The sequence below is a fragment of the Buceros rhinoceros genome, unplaced genomic scaffold, assembly GCF_000710305.1.
Source record: "Buceros rhinoceros silvestris isolate BGI_N320 unplaced genomic scaffold, ASM71030v1 scaffold9119, whole genome shotgun sequence".
Classification (NCBI taxonomy): domain Eukaryota; kingdom Metazoa; phylum Chordata; class Aves; order Bucerotiformes; family Bucerotidae; genus Buceros; species Buceros rhinoceros.
Window position 1 is genome coordinate 127,932 of NW_010430944.1, and position 15,438 is coordinate 143,369.

At 38.0% G+C, this 15,438-nt stretch overlaps 1 protein-coding gene across 1 annotated transcript in view; it reads left to right on the forward strand.

The window, feature by feature from the left end:
• The window catches only part of LRP2 (low density lipoprotein receptor-related protein 2), a 126,875-nt gene that overhangs the window by 110,247 nt on the left and 1,190 nt on the right, over window positions 1-15,438 (forward strand). Inside the window, exons 67-78 of the mRNA XM_010143223.1 lie at window positions 1,392-1,557; window positions 4,013-4,141; window positions 4,945-5,165; window positions 5,599-5,775; window positions 6,485-6,604; window positions 8,716-8,806; window positions 9,381-9,448; window positions 9,611-9,728; window positions 11,209-11,338; window positions 13,582-13,701; window positions 13,795-13,902; window positions 15,176-15,247. Coding sequence (XP_010141525.1) covers window positions 1,392-1,557; window positions 4,013-4,141; window positions 4,945-5,165; window positions 5,599-5,775; window positions 6,485-6,604; window positions 8,716-8,806; window positions 9,381-9,448; window positions 9,611-9,728; window positions 11,209-11,338; window positions 13,582-13,701; window positions 13,795-13,902; window positions 15,176-15,247 — 1,520 coding nt within the window. The remainder of the gene's footprint in view (window positions 1-1,391; window positions 1,558-4,012; window positions 4,142-4,944; window positions 5,166-5,598; window positions 5,776-6,484; window positions 6,605-8,715; window positions 8,807-9,380; window positions 9,449-9,610; window positions 9,729-11,208; window positions 11,339-13,581; window positions 13,702-13,794; window positions 13,903-15,175; window positions 15,248-15,438) is intronic.

Consider the following 15,438-nt stretch of genomic DNA (forward strand, 5'->3'; position numbering starts at 1 on the left):
CTTTGTCTCTTTATCAGCTTCCATGTTTTTGCCTTTTTCACAGGGCTACTGTCCTGTGCTATACTTGCTACTTACGTTCATGAGAGTCTAAATTACTCCCAAATTTATGTGCAGAGGCTTTAGAGCCAAGATTCTTTACTCTTGTGTTGTGGTTTGAGCCCAACCAGCTGGCAACAAAGCACCACACAGCTGCTCGCTCACTCCTACCCAGCTCTGGTGGAAAGCAGAGGAGAAAATACAATAAAAATCTTAAGAGTCAAGACATAGGACAGAGAGGACACACTCACCAGTTATGGTCATGGGCAAAAGACAGACTTGACTGGGGGAAACAAAATCAATTTAATTAACAAAACCACCACCAATTCACCAGTTGAGTATGACAGTAATAAATACAATCAGATGTTAAGTAAATAGAGTTCCTCCTCCCTTCCCTCCACCCCACTTCTTCCTGGGCCCAGCTCTGCTACCTCCTCCCCTCCAGAGTGCAGTGGGGCAGGGAATGGGGATTGCAGTCAGTCCCAGTCTGTTCCATCTTGTTTTCGCCACTCCTTCCTCCTCAGGGGGAAGACTCCTCACAGTCCTCCCCTGCTGCAATGCAGCATCCCTCACATAGGACACAGCCCTCCACAACTTCTTCAAGTAGCGTGAGTCCCTTCTATGGACTGTTATCCTTCAAGCAATGGATTGCTCCAGCACAGGTCTCCCTCAGTCATGGCCTTTTTCAGGATTAGTCCCCTGCTCCAGTGTGGGATCCAACATGGGCTTCAGACAGGAGTCTTCTTCGCAGTTGATCTCTGTGGACTGCAAGGGCTCAGCCTGCCATCTCACCATAGGCTGAAGGCGGAATGGCTGCTCTGGCATGCCTCCCTGACGACTCCTTCACTGACCTGGTTGTCGGCATGGTTGTTTTTCTCCTGTCCCACTCCTCTCCCAAAGAAAGAGCTCCAAAAAGAAATGGAGTTCGCCACAGGTTTCCCTTCTTAAAGGTGTTATCGCAGAGGTGCTGATTGCCTCGTCCTTGGCCAGAGGCAAGACTGACTTGGAGCTGCGAGAGCTTCTTGAAGCTTCCTACAGGGGTCATGCCAGTAGCCCCCTCCTCCACTACCACCTCCCTTCCCTGCCGAAGCACAAACTGAACATATCTTGAAAAGTATGATACATATTTCTTGATAATCTAGATCAAGATGATTTTTAGATGTGCATCTTACCTATGATGAATGGCTTAAAAATTTATACATGAAAACAGTGTAATTTAATTGAACAGATGACTCCACGTTATTCATAAATAAATGGGTCTGGTATCTTCACATAAAAGCCTCAGAAAGATTAGAATTTTCCAAAAATATGGAATAACTAGACCTTAAAATTTATCTTTGTCATCTTTTTTGAAGGTATTGTGTACTTCAGCATTCTGGGACAGGGTTCTGAGTTTGGAGCCATCAAACGTGCTTATCTGCCCACATTTGACAGCAGCAGGAACAATCCTACAAAGGAAGTTGACTTGAATCTCAAATACATAGTTAATCCTGATGGGTTGGCTGTTGACTGGGTTGGAAGGTAAGTGCGCTGAAAAGCTAGAAAAATGCTGTAGGTGTAATGCGTCAAGAGTCTGATCGGGCAGTGCAAAATCCACCTTTTTCTTCCTCATCAACTGTCTCTGAAGATACCTAGTCTGAAGGTAGTTCAGAAGAATATAGTAAGCTCTGTTTGCCCAGACAGCAGGTTAATGGGTCAAATGCATGTTGCTGACTGCATCATGTATTCTCTGAGGAAACTTCCATAACTCCGCAACTGGCAGTTCAGTTGTGCATCAGTAAAGTGATAATACACTGCTCTTCATGTCTGTTGGACTCAGGTAAGCTCCAGGGAATAAGCTTTCTGTGCTGCTGGAAGGAGACCTCTTCAATCCGTAATGGGATTTATCTTTGCTCCTTCCTTACCAGCCTCGTGCTATATGAGCTAATCCCAAAGCAGAAGCTTTGTTTGATATCAGATGTTTGATAAATATATATGTTTTCTCAGAAAACGGTTGCAGTTTTGTGTTTGAGTTTTTTTCTCCCTCTTGTTGGCTGTATATCTTTTTTAGGCTAAAACATGGCAATTTTTAAACTAATCCTAGAAATCATGAGATGACTAATTTTTGCTCCCTTGGAGAAGAGCTGGGAGAAAGTTGGGCATGACTTTCGGGAGTTCGATGTCCATGGTGCCATTTCTTATTTGCAATGTAACTGTCAAAGGATGTGGTGGACAGGCATAGCTGTATAGTTCATTTGGTGTAATATTGAGAGGATCCTGATGTTTGTAGGTAGACATGTTGAAATGTAGTTGGGATTCTGTTTGGACAGAGGTTATAGAGATGAGTCAATCTTTTAAATGCTGTTGACAAATTTGAGATGTTCCTAGTAATGCAGTCAATAGGGTAAAGGAGGGGGTTGTTAAAACCATAAGAAAGCAAGATGTCTGGAAAGCTGAAAAATAAAAGAAGAAACGTAGCTATTTGCTCCACCTCTATCACATGGTTATCAACTCAGTCAGTGAATACATTTTATGTTCTCCATCCAAATATGATTGGAAGGTCATTAAGATCTGGATTGTGGCTAGGTAGCACTTAACTCTGAATTGTGTTTGTGGCAACAGAGGTATTTTGGGTTTTTTTCCTAATGATTCAAAAAGCTATTATGAGTAGGCAAGGATTGGGAAAAGAATTAATCTGGTTTGGGGCCTGATATGTAGCTTTCGTTATGCAGACTCTTTCTGTTAGGTGGTGTATGCTGTTAGGTGGTGTGTCCTATGAAATAGTTATGGAGTTGCTCATGCAGTATGTCACCCTGATTTCTAGAGCAGGATAAAGTGGCTGGCTGCAGTGATTCTCTAGCCTGAAAAATTGTGGCAGTAATGATGGGGAAAAAAAGTGGAAAATTGTATCTTCCAGCAGTTTTAAAATGAGAGATAGATATATTAAGATCTGGGATAGACTTCATCTTATTTTGCTTTTGTCTTTGTGATAGGCAGGCCACCCAGAAAACCAAATGTCTTTGAGGGCAGAATAGAGTGTCTGAATTTCTATTCACAAATCTATATGGTCATGAGAGCAAGGGTAAAGGCTATGTATCACCAGCATCATGGTGAGGCTAGCACCTTCAGCACTTCAAATGTAGCATCACAGTGATTCTAGAACACTGTTAAAATGTTAAAAAAATCTCCCATAATTAAATGAGAGCACATTATATAAAAACTGGTGCACATGGTTTGATATAGTCCTTCTGCCCACCTGCAGAATAAGAATGACAGTATTTTCTCACATTCCCAAGCCAATTATGAGATAACTTATTCCTTCAGAAGGCACTGTGTGATTAGTGAGTACATAATAATAAGTACACTTATTATTTAAGGTCAAAAAAATTAGAAAGCCATAATGATAAAGGTAAGCAAAATCCAAGGAAGAGTAGACTAAGTTACTGCTGTCTGTAAGGAATAAAAGCATTTGCATTTGATGTGGTGACAATTTAATCATTAACATCTCTGTCAGAAGACTAGAGAGGAGCTGTGAAGTAATAAGGTGGATACCTTCAGAGTTACCGTATAAATTACATGGTAAATAAATTTTTATTTGTAATGGACGTCATCATCTCCTGGAAAACTAAATCTTTAAAGATACTTATTAGCCACCTTTGGTGCTTAAAAGCAACAAAGAAAATTCTCAATAGCTCTTTAATGAAGATTATTTGACAGGGAACAGAGGCGGCTGCAGAAACTATCAGAGGAGAAAATTACTGAGCTGATAGATCGCATTTGTTAAACTCACCTATATTTAGGGTATGTGTGTTCCAGACTGAAAATTTTCAGTTATAATCAATGCAGCTTCATTATATTAATTTTGTTAGTGTTTGATATAGATTTTCTTGATTTTTTTTCTTTATTTCTCTCCCAAGTATAAACTTGGAGAGAAATACAGTACAAAATACAAGTAAAGTATTTACTTTTGGAATGTTTTGTGTTTTATTTAATTCAGACATCTTTACTGGACTGATGCAGGGACCAATCGCATAGAGGTGGCAAAATTAGATGGACGGTACAGAAAATGGCTTATCTTTTCTCTACTGGATCAACCAGCAGCTATTGCTGTCAATCCAAAACGTGGGTAAGTACTACAGGACTTCTCAGATTATTTTTAATGCTATTCAATACCAAAAAACCCTGCAAAGGTAAACTTTATAGGAAAGCCTAAGGGAATGCTTTTTAGAGCTTCTGTTTATTAATGTTAGGAAATCTGTGTACGTGGGCAAGTATTTTAAGATTAGGTTTCATATGGGTGCTTGTGTTGGAGACAACACCAGGTAGGTCAAATAAAAATCTCCTTTTTACCATATTTTGTGCCTGCCGAATTTCTCTGTTACCAGGGAATTAGGGAAGTAGATGGGAATGTCTCTTTACCAGCTCCAGACAATGCATAGTCTCCTTCACAGTGGAAAGCAATGTAAAGGCACTGGTACATTCAACAGCTGTGCTTGCTGCAGCTTGTATCATATAGATACTATGTGCGTTATCTGGACCACCATGTACCATGATGTGTGCTTCTGTCAGCTGGAGTCAAACAGCACAGCTCCCTGAAGCCACCTGTGCTCTGCAGCTTTATTGTGACTGATGGATGTTCAGTATTCACAGTCATTTTTCTTCCACTGAGAACGAGAAACTGTCATTGGAACCACTCTCTGCAAATCACAAAGGTTTGACATAAGGTGCAAACATTCTTCTTTTGGTATTTATCTTCTGTCCTTGAAACAGGTTTGTTCATTGAACTCTGTAACTTTCCTGATTACACTTGCAAAACACAGGTTGCTGAACAGCTTTATGTTCCACAACTGACCTTTTCCATGAAACTTCAAAAAATAAGCAGGGTGACCAAATTTCTGAGCATATTAAATTCTGGTTCTGTCCTTTCAGGCTCATGTATTGGACTGACTGGGGAAGGCAGCCAAAGATTGAATGTGCCTGGATGGATGGACAACAAAGACAAACTCTGGTCTCTGAAGACCTTGGCTGGCCAACGGGACTTTCTATTGATTATTTGAACAATGATAGGATCTATTGGAGTGATTCTAAAGAAAATATCATTGAATCCATGAGACCTGATGGGACAGACAGAACCATAGTATTACACGGAGGTAAGAACTTACTCATTTTATATAATAATAACCAAGATGTATGCTAACAAGCACTTGGGCCTCACAAGTGGGGCTAGATTTGGGAGCTTTTCAGAGTAAGTCTTGGTAGTGTTTTCTCCCCCTTTATACAGGGGATAAACGGCACATCAGGTTCAGAGCCTGGTAACTAGATTACCTGAGGGTAATTTACGTTACCCAAATAGGGAACAATGTTGAAAATTTGGTTTTTGATCTTTATGTATATTATTAACCAGTCTGCTGGTGCAGTGACATGAAGTGTTCAGGCACTTGAGGATGTGTGTGTGTATATATATCTGCAAAATGTCTGAAAATGAAAGGATTAGATGATATATTTAAGCTGAAGAACAACAGTTTTATTGCTCCTGCTAGAGATTTGCTTGCTGACAGTCTATTGTTTGGTTCCTTTGAGAAGTAGGAAATCCATACAGCCTTGATGTCTTTGAAGGCCATTTATACTGGATAGCTAAAGAACGAGGAGAAGTGTGGAAGAAAGATAAGTTTGGAAGTGGAGAAAAAGTGAAAGTGTTGACCGTAAATCCATGGCTTACTCAAGTGCGCATCTATCACCAGCACAGATACAATCAGTCAGGTAGGTAATCAGCATACTGGTGAGCCATTCCTTGCTATGAGAAGTTAGTATTGATGGCTTCAAAAACTTTGTAGTCTTCTGATAATCTGTATCAGTATATGATAATATTAATTTCTGACAAACCTGAAAATGGAATAGAGGCTGGCAAGTATTTTCTGCACACTCATAGTGAAATCAGTGGTGGAATACCATCCACTGCTCTTTAGAGTCTCTTAGTTCTGAGTTATGACCCTCTCCCTTCTCTTCTTCACCTCCGTCATGGAGTTGTCATAGAGGTGGCAGTCACAATATGACTTCATCCTGGTAATGTACAAAATGCTGGCCATTCAATACTGCCTCCAAGGCGGGTATTTCAGCTATGACTTGTCCGCAGTAATCACAGGGGAGGATGTCCAGAGGAACATCCATTTTTTTTTTGCTTTCAGAATCAGAAAGCAAGCTTTGTGTTGCTGGGAGATGTTCAGTTTCTTCTTGGTGCTATGCTGGCTCCTAACAGCCATGGTCTCTCCCTTCAGAACGTAAAAAAAGGCAGAGAAAAGGTTTTGATATAAATATAGTATTTGGGTATCAGTAGTTTTAAAAAAAGGATCTAGACTTGTTTAGATTTTTGGTGTGTGATATTGGTGAGATATTAGCTATGGAATTGCCCTGCCTTACCTCAGGAATATGCTGTGTTGCTTCTTCAACTGCCTCTATCACTTCTTTTCAGTACCTAATCCTTGTAAAGATGTCTGCAGTCACCTCTGCTTGCTGAGACCAGGAGGATACACCTGCGCTTGCCCTCAAGGAACTCGATTCATAGAAGGCAGCAGCACTGAGTGTGATGCAGGTAGAATAACTTCTCAAAGTGGAAATAAAAGCAAAGGAAGATTTTCTTTAGGAATACAAATGCATTCCTGAATTATAAATATGGAGGGGTGAGCCAACTGATATAGCAGCCAGGATAGTGGCTTTTATTCTCAGCCATCAGTGGTTTGTGGTTGCCTTGTGCATTTCATTTAATCTATTTGCCTGTCATTTGTGAAATGGATGTAGTAGGTATATCCATCCAACCCAGCTGCAAAATTGGTCACAGTTTCTGATTTTTATTTTGGAATTCCAAAATATTTTGTTTTGATTCTTTTTTCAAATGCATTAATTTCAGAATTTCTGACAAATTATGATTTACAATATGTTTACATTTCTGTACAAGGTATTGCTTGATCACTGTAATAGCACACAATAGAAACGAAGCTTGCAGAACTCATAGCACTTCCTGGAGTGCCAATAAAATAGAATTGCTCAGCCTTTTCTGAGAAGAAAGAGCATACCACTGCAGGGTTGCTATTTCTCTAGCTGAGAGTCTGCATTCTTAGCTTACAGTGATGTGGGTGGTAGCCACATGTCCTTGTATTTGTCCTTGCAACATACCTTTAATAAATTATGCTTTGTAACGTTATGTCTGACACATTTTATATGGTTAATCTTCTCTGAATTATCTTCTTTTTGCATTAAAATAAAAAATGTTACAGTTTTTTACATTGCCTTACCTCTAAATTACATTTTCTTAATAATTGTTAATGCTCTTTTCTATGCTCTTTCTTGCAGAAAGAGGAGCTAGTAATGTGGTGTAATAGTGAATGGAAGTGTGCAATATCTGTTTAACTTAGGGATCAGTAACACTGTTGATTGCATTTGCTATTTGCTGCTCTGAGGACACTACGTTTGTTATTCTTTGCTGAAACTAGTTTATATAAAATGTCTAGGAATTCAGAAAACTGCACTTGAGCTTATTCTGAGAAAAAAGTGGAGGCAGCAAAAAGGATATACAGTACTGTCTTCATTTTTTAATTTCAGTGTTTGTCTTGACTTTAAGCAAATTTTTTTTAGCCAGTGAACTGTGACTGCCATAAGTGACATACTGACCAAACATAGCTATTGTATAAACATTTGATTTATTTGGTCCTTTCCCATATTGCAGCTACTGAGAAACACAACTTGTAAGATTTCTGCATTTCCCCTTTTTGTATCATGTTTACGTGGGATACAAAGGGAGTTTTACCTGTAAGGGTCATTGTAGCGACAGACGTCCTCTACCTCTGGCTGATAAAAATTTTATGAAAAAGGTATTATGATCTAACTTAACAGTGTAAGACAGACTTCAAAATCCATCCTTAATTTACAGCCTAAAATGGTGTCTGAGATCTGGAGCTTTTCCTATGTGAGCTACTCTTTTCTGACAGCATATCCTGAGCTCTTAGTGAAGGCTAGCACATTCACTTTTTTTTCTGCCTGGCTCAGCACTAGAATAACATCAGAATCTATATAGCTCTGTGTTTGGGCCAGCTCAGGCAGCACTGCGTTTGGGCACCTCAGTGCTTCTGGCATGCGGCTGAGACACTGGCATGATGAAGAGCAGGCTTCTGCGCTACCTGGTGCCAAGCCGTCAGCCTGTGCTCTGTACTGGCAGAAAACTCTGAGGACTTTTGATTGCATCCTCAGGATGTATGAGAGTTTAGAGGGCTCTCCTATTCGCACGTTTCCATCCACTGCTTTTCTTCATAAGTAAATGCATCACAGTTTGGCCCTCTTGTGCAACTTCTAGCTGGCTGGGTGGAAGAGTCTGGGCAAAGGAAATAAAGTATTGCTGTTTTCTGAATGGAGAGGTTTGAAGGGTGGTGTATGGGCAAAAGTCATGGGACATAGAGCATTTGAGTTGTCTAAGCTTACCTTTATTGAATAAGTCATTATTTTATGAAAGCAAGTTTTACTTCAATTAAAATAAGCTGATTTGTCAGACAAATGTAAGAGCAACAAAAATGTGCTAGTAAAAGCAAAACTTCTGAAAAGTAGCCTGTGAATGTGCAAACACAAGTTCTGTAGAGATAAAGAAATTACTTTATGGGAGTATTTTTTTGTTGAAGGTGCCCTAATAACATGTGTGGCTTTCGAATTTTGCAGCTATTGAATCCCCTCCCACGATGCCACCGGCATGCAGGTGCATGAATGGAGGAACGTGCTATATGGATGAAAGTGGTCTTCCAAAATGCAAGTAAGTGTGTTGTTAGGTTAGTCCTGAGTCAGATTATGCTGATTGAGCCTCACAAAACAATTAAACTCCTTGAAATGTGTTGGAAATGCTTCAGAAGCTATCATACATCTGCAGTAGCATGTTTGTAACAATCACAGAAAAATACTTATTTGTATAAAAATATCTGCAAATAAATAATGTAAATGCATAAGTTTGGGAAAAAAGCCAAAACAAAACAAAAAACCAGAAAGGCAAACTTCTGACGATTCTAGCAAAAGGCAATACCAAAACATTATAACCATGGAGAAATAATGCTCAGTAAATGTAGCTTGGAACAGCCAGTAGGTGCCTCCAGTGCTCCACTGAAACCAATCCTTGGACTTCAGTGACTAGTTTTCTGACTCAGCACTTTTTTTTTCCACTTTGAACCCTATGAAGATAGCAGACACACTATATTTATGGTCAGAGAAATATGTAATTACTAAGCATGGAGTTAAAATTCATGGCATGTAGATAAACATTACGGAATATAATATTAAAGCTGAAATCCTAGACTTAAGAAAAGCCTTTCAGTAAGCTGTCCTTACATTTACAGGTGTTCTTATGGCTACACTGGGAATTATTGTGAAATAGGATTGTCAAAGGGAGTGCCTCCTGGAACAAGTAAGCTTCAAATATATATTGCACTTGATAGTTTGAGCTAAGTAATGTATAATACCTCACTGTGATACCTGTTCAGGGTCAGGCTTATAATTCTCTGGGCTCTTTTTTAGACTGAACTAAGCTTGCTTGAATGTTTGCTTATTCTTCTGTCTTTGATAGCAGCAGTAGCAGTGTTGCTGACAATTATACTAATCATAATAATTGGAGTGTTAGCGGTTGGAGGCTTTTTTAACTACAGACGGACAGGCTCCCTTTTACCAGCGCTTCCCAAACTACCAAGGTATGTTTTGAAGGCTTTCATAGCTGGAATGTCTATGCATTGAAAATGTATGTTTTTGCTAAATATTTCTGAAAAATCTAGTTTGTTTGCTGAGTGCCTATTCTGTTGGAATATGGGAAGTGCAGTGTTGCAGAAATTTCAGTGGATTTTTGATCATTATTTTGTAACAAAGCACTAGTGTAAAACTCTTTGATGTTCTAAATTAGCTTTTAAGTAATGAGCAATATAGAAGACTGTTTACGAGATCTGGAACTGGATATTCAGTTCAAAAAAATACAAAAGACCATACTTAGATCTGTTTTAATTTTTTATAAAGCTTGGTCAGATTATTCTGGCAGAGATCTTTTTAACATTGAAAAGCTGAGCATGTCTGCAACACTGTATTCATCTGTTTAAAAATAATACAGACATGTATAGTGAACTTCTGGCTGTTTCCAGTGTCTGACATCTGGGCTTTTTGTGGGCTCCTGTGCTCCTGACAGTTATACTGTCCAGTGAAAACCAGCTTGGTGAAATGTCATTCAAAAATATTTGAGTTTTAAATCAAAGGAAGATGAAGAAAAAAAATCTGTAATTATTTTGAATTGTTTTTAAAAAAGATGTCAGAATGTGATGCTTCACAATTTTTTTAGCTCTATAACCAAAATAAGTGTTCTTAAAGGCATGAAGCTGCATCTTCGTAGTCTTTGCACCAATTTCACAGTAGTAGCTCTTAAATCAGTGTAATTAAATCATTGTGGATGCATCTAAAACTGCTTCCTCATTGGAGGATTACACTGAACTAATTAAATTTATTTATGACTTGATGTAGTTAAGCTGGGGCAAAAATTTTTGTACAGATCAATCCTGTAGGACAAAGAGTTTGTGAGGAATCTCCAAGCTGCTCACTAAAATTCCCCGTTTCTTGCTTTCTTGAAGGGAAATCTTCTGCCTCATCAGATAGTGAACAAGTAGGAATTTTAATAATCTGACTCAAACTTTACTGTTCAACTATAGTTCTCATACAAGTTATGAGGCCATATGAAATGGAGATGTCAAGTTGTTTTGTCTGTGAGACTTGAGTCACAGGTTTCACTTCTGACATGAATATGCCTTAGTGCGGCTGTTGCTCAATCCCTCTTTAAACTCATACCCTTGTTGTAGTTAACTCAAGCGATAGCTTAACTGAAGAAAGTAATTGACACTGAAGTAAGTGTAGGCAAAATTTAAGTAAATTTAGGGGAATTATAATTCACTGAGTTCATTTGATGTCTTCATGAGCACACATCAAGATAGTTGAGATCAATCTGAATGGATTAACAGGTTAAAAAACCTGTTGAACTAATGCAGGAAACTACTTCTGGTGCCCTCACTAGCTTGGTTGTAGCCAACAAAATTTCCATGTAATAATTATGCTTAAAAGAACAACTAGAAAAATCTGTATTATAGGATCACTTTCTGTTCTTTGTTTGTTTCACTTTGTTTTTGTTTTTGTTTGTAGTTTAAGCAGTCTTGTAAAATCTACTGAAAATGGCAATGGGGTAACTTTCCGGTCTGGAGCAGATGTGAGTATGGACATAGGAGTCTCTGGCTTTGGTGGAGACTCTGCTATAGACAGAGCAATGCAAATGGTAAGGTTTAGTTCTGAAATAAGTTTTTAAAATTGTGTTCTTTTAATGTCATTTTTTATCTGATAGAGGGAAGTCTTTTGTCTAAAAAAATAGTGAGATAATGAATGTGTTCTAGAAAAAGAAGATAACATTGACTGATAATTTCCTGAAATAGATTTTTGTGAATTGAAGGTAAGGACAATTGTAGGTTGTTTTTCAAAATAATGTGATTTTTCTTAAAATTTATATGGTAGAAATTAAGTTAATTACCCCCTTTCCTAATCAGCATATCAATGGAATATATGGGGAATGAACAGGAAATGAAAATATTGTAACAATGGATTTTTTGAGGGCATTTGTGTTCCACAGAACAGGTTAAAATGTGTGGTTTTCAAATCCAGACTGTATATTAGAAACTTCTGAGATAAAACTCAGACCTAACCACAGGATACACTTTGCATGACAGATGATAAATTAGTTTCTTATTTTAACAAGTTTAAACAAATCATGTTTAATACTTTTGGAGACATCATAAAGCGTAACTAGTTCATCCGTGTTTTGATATGCACATCTGAGAAATAGCACATCCTTGTGTTTCCTATACTGTATAGTTTTATCATGGGAAAAATATTCCCTTGTTTACCACAAGAGTACAATGTACAAAAGATTTTCCTTTATAGTTAGCAAATTGCAGGTATGTTTGAATAATAAGCACTTGCTGCAACGTCTGCACTGAAAACTCCCTAAACTTTTAAAGTTAAAGGTAAACTACAGACTTAACTGACAGTAAATGAATATGAAATGAAACAGCTAGTGAAGATAAGCTCACAATATATGTACATTACCTTTCTCTAGATGAAGAAACGCACTCTTTGTTAAAACTAGGCAGCTTGTGTAATGAAACAATCATATGGGCATTTCAGTAAATACTGGGAAAATAGCTTCAAGGTTGAGTATTACCTCAAATCTTTTTCAAGCATGAAAAACTTCATGGTACATTCAATTTTCTGGCCTAATATAGACCTACTGAATTCCAACTGATGCATTTTTTTACTTTACTAATAACAGGTCTGGACAGAGGCTGTTTCTGCTTAAGTGGTGTTAGTTCTCCTTGTGTGTTCAAAGTATAAACAAAAATTGTATAGTTCACTGGGAAAGAATTAAAAAGGTTTGATTTACAGCAGCAAAGAACTGTGGGATGTGCCTCCTAAAATTTTAATGTAACATATGCATGAGTGGATGTTAGAGGGATATTTTTCAGTGTGGCTGTTCTTAGCCAAGCTAGGCTAATTTGAGGGAGCTGACAGGAGTTCACAGTGTGGTAAAGAGCTATCCTCTGTCAGCACAAAACCTGAATCCTTATGGCGTGAAGCGGTGGTTTGTAGACATGAGACAGGTTTAAACGACTAGCTGATGTACTACTATTCCCGTGTAACTCCTCACTATTCCTGTGCTGGGGCTGTGATAAAGAGCAAGATAAGTGAGTCTGGGTTAGGTTTTGTTTTCATTAGTCTTCTGTCTGTTGTTTCTTAGCTGGCTAGCCCTGGGTGCTACCCTTATGTGGCACTAATATTTTCTTAAGAAATACTTAAATCAGAACCTTTACCCACCTTCTGTGAACACTGTAGCTGCAGCTGAGAGTTTGGCACCATATATGTGAAGCAGCTGCTATCTACACAGTGGTCATCATGCATGGGCAAAGTATAGATTTGTAATAAGAGAAATGCTAAAAACTGAAACGTTTTATTTCTGACATAACTCATATGCTATAACTAAGGGGATACACTTACTGCTTTGTCTCAAAAAGTATAGCAATCTCCCTGCTGGGACAAAATGAATGAATCCCATTCTTTTATATGCCAGGTATTAATTTGAATGTCATTTTGAAGTCTCTGAAATGAAATATTTATTTTGGGATTATGCTTCCTTTGATATCTCTTCCCTCTTGAAGGTGTGATTTATGAGAGTCATCTTTCCTCATCATGAAATATTTTGGGTCAATTACTGAAATGTGCGGTTTTTCTTGTCTAGCTAGGAAACGGAGTAATATTGGAACAATCAATGGTCCGGGCTGCTAAGTCAGGGAGTAAAATAACATTATGGTTTTAACTAACATTATGGTAAACTAACAGTATGGTTTTAACAGGTGCTAGATTTTGTCTAAGCCTATGTGAAAATAAACATGCATTGTTCCTGAGATTAATTCCTAACAGTATGGAGGTGTTAATTGCACTGCAGTTGTTCTGTGGATTTTTCCTTCATAGAATGAAAACTTTGCAGTGGAGTCAGGGAAACAGCCAATCACATTTGAAAATCCAATGTATGCAACCAGAGATGGCGGAACCAGCAAAGACAGCATGGTTACAGTCGTTCGGCCAACACATGTAAGAGAAACTTAGACTTGCCTTTAGCCTTTCATTTTCCTTTATGAACTTCTTTTCTTCTTTGAAGAATGTTGATTTTTCCTTCTTCTATAGGTAGCAGCAGCTGGTAGTGAGGAAAAAGAAAATTTTGAAAATCCTATGTATGCCTCTGTGATATCTGCTAGTCCGAAGGAACCCCCTCAGAGTACAGATGCACCTCAGGTAGGACATAGAAATGCTCTAAAGCTGCCGCCTTTGTTTTGTGCTCCAAATCAGGGAACTTGAATTGTTAGGGAAGCTGCAATATAGTTTCAGTTCTCTTTAAAGAATGCCATGGAGCTGGCAGATAACCTGCATCAGGTCCAACTAACTGGACCATATTTACAAGATTTACAAGAGCTGGTTAAGAACAGTTTGATGAGATAAAAGCAGCACAAGCACACAATTGCCTAAGGTGCATAGTAAGGATCTATTTGGATTAAACCCTCTCTTCTGCTGGTCCACCCAGTTATTTTGAAGTCAATAGGCTGAAACAGGGAGTTTCCTTACACTGTTTGTTGTGCTTCATTTTGAGGGCAGATACTAGTCTGAAAAATGTTATGTGACTATGCTGTAAATTTTCATTGCTACCTAGCAGAAATGATTATAACAAAGACTCTGCTTTGGACTTTTATTTATAAACCCTTAATGAATTACACCTTGACAGAAACAGCAGTGTGTGTGTGTAGTTGGTTTTGTTTATTTTTTTCCCCTATAAAATATGAAAAGAAAACCCAAGAAAAAATCACTGATTTAAGCCAAAATATAAAATCTAGGGGGGTTTTGTACAGACAATTGAAGTTTAGTCAGTGTACTGTCATAATATTTTTTTCATGGTTATTTTTAATTTTATCCGTATTTAAAAGTGTAGCAAGGGCATTTAAGACACTTGTTGTGTATGTTCTTGCAGGACATTTTGACAATCAGGATCCAAGTATTGCCTCATCTAGATTATTCATGATTCATGAAAGATACATTTTTATGTCTTAAAATCCATCTGAATGAGCTGATGGTGGCTTGTTTGCAGGACGATTTTCACACATTGTGCACTGAAAAGTGCCTCTGATGAGCTTTGAAATGACAACTCTGTCAGCCTTGTAGTTGTAGTTTTATGTTCCCCAGTAATTTCTCCCGTGTTGTTTTCAAGACAATTTTTTCCTCTTTCACTTATACGCTTTCACAATAGGCTTCCATGAATTAATTTATTAACTTTTATTGCCTTTTAGCATAACTTTGTGAATACTGTTTTAGGTAAGATAACCATAGCTGGTTATCTAGCAGAAAACAAAGTTACATCCCATGCTTGGAATTACAACGTGGTATTGTAAAAACATCCAGATGAAATCACTGAGTTAGCAGATAGTGCATGTGAAATCGAACAGTGTGTGAAGTGATGTCAGTTTCCAGAGGAGTTGTGAGAAAAATGTTTAAAGTTCTAATAATTTTTATATTTCAGGAATCAAAGTGGAGTTTCTTCAAGAAAAAAAAGAAACAAAACACAAATTTTGAAAACCCAATATATGCGGAGGTATTGCTTAATACTGTCTAATTTTTTTTTCAGCTAATGTACTGCTGGACTTAATTCTGTCTTTCATAGGATAAAGATTATGGGTAGATTCTGCTGCTAAATGAAGCAGTGCAAAAATTCCAGCCTAGGTCAAGGTAGGAATGAAGTGTTTTTGAGAAAAGTTATAAAATCTCGTGCAGTGTGAGGTGTTC